Source organism: Pipistrellus kuhlii, unplaced genomic scaffold (assembly GCF_014108245.1).
Source record: "Pipistrellus kuhlii isolate mPipKuh1 unplaced genomic scaffold, mPipKuh1.p scaffold_m20_p_99, whole genome shotgun sequence".
Lineage (NCBI taxonomy): Eukaryota > Metazoa > Chordata > Mammalia > Chiroptera > Vespertilionidae > Pipistrellus > Pipistrellus kuhlii.
In genome coordinates, this window is record NW_023425605.1 from 34,852 (window position 1) to 42,050 (window position 7,199).

Sequence of the window (7,199 nt, forward strand, 5' to 3'; positions counted from 1 at the left end):
AGGAGAAGGCTGCACACAAATGAAAAGAGACTAGAAAAGAGTTAATTTGGGGAAATCGGGGGGGGGGGGGAGGTAGGAGGGGGGGAACAGGCAGGAGTCCACCTCTAAGGGGAGCACTACCACTGCTCTGGCCTTGCTATCTCTTTTATTGAGGCTATGAGAAACACCCAGATCCTTTTGGCAGAAAATTCCAATAATAGACAATCAGCAAGAATTTACATATGATTAACGGGTGGAGATTGCTTTAACTACCAATGTCTCAACTAAACAATGAGTGAATAGCTCCGACCACTCAGAGCCATTAAGGTTGACCAGCCTTCAGGTTTCCCTTTTTACATTTCCCTATTAGTGACAATGATCAGTTTCCGGCACTTACTATTTGGTTCATCCCATCACTGTTCCCCAGAGAGAAGCTTTGGTGGAGAGCCACTGAGTGGGACATCAGAACTCGGGCGTGCTCTGTCCTACCTCAAGGCTGAGCATCTGGAAGTGGGAGAAGGCCCTCCGGTGTTCCTGAGAAGGAGCAAGGCCCTTTGGCAGACAGAACGCAGTGGCCCCCACCCAATGGAGCTGAGTGCAGACACACCGACTTCCAGCCCAGCCAATGACCTCCTGGTAGAGAGCCTCAGGGAGCAGCCCACCCGAGCTGATGGGGGAGCAGAGTGGGTTCTGCTGCGGCCACGGAGAGTGGACACCGGCCGTGTCCCAGCCACAGACACCAGTGCTGGACAGAGAGGCTGCCCCTCAATGGCCCAACGCCTTCACCCCTGAACACACCTGCCAGGGCTAACCCCACTTTAAGTCACACTTCTGTGGGAGTCCCCATGTCGGCTAGGACTTCTCTCTGGAAGCTGTGTCCAACGTCACTGACACGGACCTCGTGTCCAGGCCCGTGGGACAGAGGGAGGCGGTGCCCGCTCTGAGAGCCTTGCTGCTGTTTTATAAACCTCCTTAGATCCACCATTTCTATTACGAAGTCCATTGCATATATGTATTCACTCACTCACTCGTCCTTTGTTCATTCACTCACCAGTCAGCTCCTCACGTAAGCCAGGAGGCTCAGAGTTAGGATTAACAAAGGGCGTCTCTCTTTGCCATAAACTATGAGAGGCCGTGCCTTGTTTTCTCAGCGTGTAAAGAATTTGATCAGCGTGGCCCTACCGCACACTGGAATTGTTTCCAACGGCCTTCTAAAGCCGCCACGGTCTATGTCTCCAGAGAGAAGTCAAGTACTACTAAGACCACAATGCCATAGGAAGAGTCCAGTGGTCAGCACCTTGGACAGCGCCCGGCAGCCTTAAGGGGGCAGGATTAGCATCTGTACAAAGGGAAGGGTCAGGTCTCCTCCATCCTCGTCCTCCATCCTGTGGCCACAGATCCCTGGGAGACAAGTCCACAACATCAACCCCTCAGATGATCCGATGAGAGAATTGGACAACGTATCCTTAAAAATGACCCCATAGAACAGAGAAATCACTGAGTAGACGCAGCAGGAAAAGCATCTTCTAAAACACATTCCCGGGACACTCATTGCACAGTGCATGTCAGCCGACTGGAGACACAGGACACGTGCCAATGCCGGGTTAGAAACACAACTCTGCCGTGAAAATTAAGTTTAATTTAAAATAAAACCCTGAGTGTGTTCTCCTGCGGACGGAATTTCTCTCTCTACACGCGGAAAAGTGCACACAGTTGGCCCCGAGCCTACAAGCATCGGTTCTATGCATGCGCCCGCCAGCTCTGTGTCCCTGGGCCCTCCCCGCTGCTCGCCTGCTGTGTGAATGATTCTCTCTCATTGATGTTTCTAACTCTCTATTCCTCGCTCTTCCTCTCTGTAAAAAAGAAATCAATAAAAATATTTTTTTAAAAGTCCTCCTAGACCCAGACAAGGGCATGGTGGTGGCCAGAGGGAGGAGTGGTGACCAGAGGGAGGGGTGGGGAGCAGGAGAAGGTAAAGGTGGGACAGAGGGTGCGGGAAAGACACTGGATGTGGGGTGGTGAACACACATACCACAGACAGATGATGTACTCCAGAGTCACACCCCTGAAACCTATATAACTTTATTAACCCATGTCACCCCAATAAATGCCATAAATGTTTTAAAAATGATACAATAAATTAGAAAAAGAAAGTGCACAGAGCACCTACCAAGAATCTTTCTTATTAAAAAATAAGGTGAGCCCCGGCCTGTGTCACTCAGTGGATAGAGCGTCAGCCTGCGGGCCAAAGGGTCCCAGGTTCGATTCCGGGCAAGGGCATGGACCTTGGTTGCAGGCTCCTCCCCAGCCCAGGCCAGGCTCATGCAGAAGGTAACCCATCCCTGTGTTTCTCTTTGTCTTTCCCTCTTGCTTCTGCTCTCCCTAAAAAACAAGGCAAAAATGTCCCTGGGTGAGGATGAACCGACATAAGGAGAATGACCAGGATCACATCAGCGCTCCACAGCTACCGGGAAGACGCTAACAGTGTGAGAGCTAGAGGACATGGGGGGCAGGAGCCACGCTCACATATGAGAATGCGACAACAGTACGGCTTCCTCACACTATAACAGCATGAAAGAAAGGAGTGAGGGAAATACTATTAGATCTTCAAAAAGGGTTAAGTGACGTTATATCTAAGGGGAACATGAGTCCCAACATGGAAAAAAGTTAATCTACCGAATAAAAGAGTAGCATGCTAATTGACTGTATCTTTACGACACCCACCAGCCAATCAGGAGTGTGTATGCAAATTAACCCAACAAAGATGGTGGGCAATTTGCATATCCAGGTGCCGAGTGGCCTCTGGGCAGTGTGGGAAGGCAGAAAGGCTGCTCCGGCCAGAGTAAAGGCGGTGCTGGCAGCCAGGGGGAGGAAGGCCCGTTCTTGCACGAATCTTCATTCTTGCATCGGGCACTAGTTATAAATGTATATGTGAGAACCAATCAAGGAGCCTGAGCATGAACTAAGTGTTAGAGGATTCTAAGAAACTGCTTCTGAATTTATGTGTGATTATGGGATTGTGGAGAGATAGATGATAGATATATAGATAGATAGACAGACAGATAGATAGATAGATAGATAGAGATAGATAGATAGATAGATATAGAAGATGGCTGGTAGATAGATATAGATAGAAGATATAGATAGATAGATAGATAGATAGATATAGAAGATGACTGGTAGATAGATATAGATAGAAGATATAGATAGATAGATAGATAGATAGATAGATATGAATGATAGATAGATAGATAGATGATAGATAGAAGAGGTAGATAGATAGATAGATAGATAGATAGATAGATAGATAGATAGATAGAGATGAATGATAGATAGATAGATAGAGATGAATGATAGATAGATGATAGGTAGGTAGGTAGGTAGGTAGATAGATAGATAGATAGATAGACAGACAGATAGAGATGAATGATAGATAGATAGATGATAGATAGATAGATAGATAGATAGATAATAAATAGATAGATAGATATGATAGATGATAGATAGAATGTTTTTAAAACATTTTGTGATACACACTGAGCACTTATAAAAATTGTCTTGGGTTGATTTTTAAATATTCAGCAGAAATAACAAGAGTAAGAAGAAAGCACACTGGGAGAAGATGAGCTAATGTGGAATAGTGAGTTATTAGATCCTGACGATGAGCTTATGAAGATCCAAAATGCAGCTCTATGGCCTCTCCTGCTGCACGGAACGCACTGATTGACGCAGACGATACCCCGGGAAGGCCTCCAGCCCCCCGCCTGTGCGCTCTGTGGAGGAGAGGGTCCTCGGCATGATCTACGTATGTGGTTGTAACAAGAGGATGGAAAACTCAGTGTTTGGGAAGCTGGTCGATGATGACACTTCAGGCTTCATGAACAGAGGTGAGTGAGGGTTATAAAGTGAGAACAAGAAAACACATCAGAGGCACAAGCTTTTGTCACAGGAATGCTGACTCAACGGCAATCCCCTCCCTTACGAGGGCCTCCCATTGTCTAATAAAGCCAAGATTCGGGATGTGCACTTGAGAAAATTAGTAGGAAATACGTCGTAAACAGCCCTGCAGTGTGTCCCGCCCACAACAGAGGCGCGTATAAAAGGACCGTGGTCCATGGGGATGCTCAGACTGAGGACACCTTCTCCCTGCTCGTCCATCAATCCCTCCCTCCTGAGACCATGAGCTACTACACAGGCCTGGGCTACGGCCACAACGGCGTGAGCTGCGCCTACCGTGGCTGCGGCTACGGCTGTGGCTATGGCCGTGGCTACGGCTGCGGCTACGGCGGTGGCTATGGTGGCCTGGGCTATGGCTGTGGCTACGGCGGCCTGGGCTGCGGCTACGGCTGGGGCTCTGGCGTCTACGGCTATGGCGGCAACCGCCCATCTTGCTGCAGAAGGTTCTGCTTGTATGGGTGCTACTGAGAAGCTTCCAGAGAAACCCAGCCAGCTGATCCACCCCAGCCACCAGCATCCAACCACAACCCTCCCTCCGAGCAATCCCAACCTCCTCCTCAAGCGCCTGGAAGGAACCGGTCAGAGTCAAGGAAATGGCCCGGAGTGTTCCACGACTTTCTGGAAACCTTCTCCTTGGCTGCTTTACTGACTTTGGGATGCTGACGTTTTTGGTCAATAAGTTTCCTGCAAGAGAAGTTTAAATTAATCTTAATAAACATCTCGTTGCCATGTTAATTTCTTGCATTTAAATTGATTTTTCTTCGTTATTTGTGTGAGTGTTGGGATGTTGGCAAATGGGATGACGTGAAGGTTAATTCTATCTGTCACCAGGCTGGGCCCAGGGAGCTGATAACACACGGTTTTGGGTGTGTCTGGGGGAGGGAGGGAAGGGTCGGGAAGAGATTTGTATTGGAGTCAGTGGATGAGTGAGGAGACACCCTCCCCGGTGGGTGGGCGGGAGCCGCTCCCTGAGGGCCGTGGGACAGAAAGACAGAGGAGGGCGGCGTGTTCTGTCTGCCTGAAGCAGGACGCCCACCTCCTGCCCTGACAGCTGTGGCGGCTCCCAGGTCTTTGGGTTCAGACTGAATCGTGTACTTGATTTCCTGCTTCCCGGTCGTGCAGGTGGCCAGCTGGTCACGGGCCTCCTGGCCCCAGGTTGACGTGAGCCCATCCTGTACCAACACCCCCACCCCTGGGGACAGAGCAGAGGGGGCATCTGTAGAACCCCTCCTGTTCCTCCGAGAACTCTGACTCACACAGGTGGGGAGGGGAGAGGAGAGAGAGAGAATGGGAGAGAGACTGGAGGAAGGATGAGATAGAGGGAGGAAAGGTGAGAGGGGAGGAAGGATGAGAGAGAGAGAAAGGATAAGAGAGAGGGTGAGGGGAGAAAGAGAGAAAGGAAGAGGGAGAGAGAAGAAGGTTGAGAGAGAGGGAGGAGGGGAGAGAGGGGGAGAGGGAGGAGGAAGAGAGAGGGGGAGAGGAAGAGACCCTGGCACATCCGGAGGTGACAGTGATGCCGGAAAGACCAGAGCATAACCAACTTCGATGGGACGTGTGCTTCCTCTGGTTCTTCCCCCACTTCCCACCCCCAGCCTGTTCCCGTCTGACCAGCCAGCGGCCTGGCACCGAGCCCAGCCTCGGCCACACCCAGCGCCAGCCACACCGCAGGGAGCACGTGGGCCTGGGAGGTGAGGAAGGCTCCCTCTCCCATTAAGCTGTGCTTCCATCAGCTCCTCATGAGATGGCCGTGGGGATGCCTGCCGGAGCCCACGTGACCGTCCCAGGAGGCGGTGCAGACGAACATCCGAAGGAAAGGAGAGGAAGACAGATGGCAGGCGTGGCCCCTGGCAGCTCTCCCGGGAATCCTCGGTCCACCCCCCAGGGGACCCCTGGCCCCTCCCCTCCCTGCAGATCCCACAGGGAGGGGCAGAGAGGGTGCGTGGGCAGTGACAGTGGGGGAGGGAGGGACGGTCCTGGCCTGTCCATCTCACCTGGGAGAGGATCCCGGGTGGGAGGGCGGGGCCGCTGCAGGTGTGTGAAGTCAGACCGAGTCCCTGCGCTCTTGCTCACGCTGGCCTTGTGGTTCTCCCTCGCTCTCTCCTGCTCCGTGACCTGCACTCTCCATGTGTAGGCTTCAGCAGCCACGGGGCCATGGCTGGCAGCCCCACCCCCATGGGCAGCTGGGAGCTCAGGCTGAGCCGGTCAGAAGCTGGACTTCAATGCGGACAGAGACCGAGGGCGGTGGCCTCGATCCTGGCCCCCAACGGGCACGGCGGCACTTCTCCCTCCGCCAGAGGCAGAGCTGGGACCCTGACAGGGACCCCCTCATGTTACACCAACAGCCACGATTCCCACAAGATCCCGTCCTCCCGGGGACCCCTGGGGAGTGCTCCCCCTCTCCCCCAAGGCACCGAGGACTCCCTCGCCCTGACAGTAGTGATGTCCAGCAGCAATGTCCGTCCTGTGAAGACCGAAACGCCCAGCTCCCACAGTGATTGGAGGAGAGCACACTGAGGTTCATCCCACAAGGGAGCACGCCCACCACGAACACAAGCCACTTCCACCAAAGTCTACACATCTCAGATCAGAAAAAGCTAAAGGAGCACGTCACCACCAAACCAGTATTATATGAAATGCTAACAGGTGTTCTTTAAAAAGAAAGAAAGTAAAGATAAAAATATGAACAACAAATACATATCTATCAACAAGTGAATCTAAAAGTCAAGTGAATTTAAAATCTGAGGAACAGAATAAACTGGTGAAGATAATAGAATCAGGGGCATAGAATGGGAAGGAATTGATAATTCTCAGGGGGGAAAGGGGTGTCTATGTGGGGGGTACAGGAAGAGACTGGACAAAAATCATATACCATGGACATTTACTTTTATTCAGTTTCTTCTTAAGGTGAAGAAAACTGTAAGTGTCCTAGAGAAATATAGTAGCTTTCTGTTCACCCTTTGCAAGTAAAAAGGTGGATCGTCCCACTACTGACATGTAAAAAAAATAAAAAATTATATACCTATGGATGAGGACAGCGTGGGTGGGGAGGGAGGTAAGGGAAGAAGGTGGAGTGGGGACCAGGTGAAGGAGAGCTATGGTGGGGGGGAAAAGGAGAAACAATTGTAATAATCTGAACAATATAGATTTATTTTTTTTTAAAGTGCACACATATCACAATCACAGTGCGAGCAAATGGCACGGTAAGACCAGTGTGTCCCGGGGAACTCACTCTGTCGAGTGTGAAGGCAGAGAAGCAGATTCAC

The 7,199-nt window shown here is 51.0% G+C and overlaps 1 protein-coding gene and 1 non-coding gene across 2 annotated transcripts; both read left to right on the top strand.

Moving 5' to 3' along the window:
- Window positions 1-4,008: 4,008 nt before the first annotated feature.
- LOC123651956 (keratin-associated protein 6-2-like) lies at window positions 4,009-4,474 on the top strand. Its single transcript, XM_045578372.1, has one exon. The coding sequence runs from the start codon at window positions 4,159-4,161 to the stop codon at window positions 4,402-4,404; it is 246 nt and encodes an 81-aa protein (XP_045434328.1). The 5' UTR covers window positions 4,009-4,158; the 3' UTR covers window positions 4,405-4,474.
- Window positions 4,475-6,807: 2,333 nt separating this feature from the next.
- LOC118714150 lies at window positions 6,808-6,932 on the top strand. Its single transcript, XR_004986490.1, has one exon. It is a non-coding gene; the product is annotated as a small Cajal body-specific RNA 24 (non-coding RNA).
- The last annotated feature ends 267 nt before the right edge of the window (window positions 6,933-7,199 follow it).

Bases quoted from the DNA above. Each gene is read 5' to 3' on its own strand.
- LOC123651956 (XM_045578372.1), top strand. From the start codon at position 4,159: ATGAGCTACTACACAGGCCTGGGCTACGGCCACAACGGCGTGAGCTGC.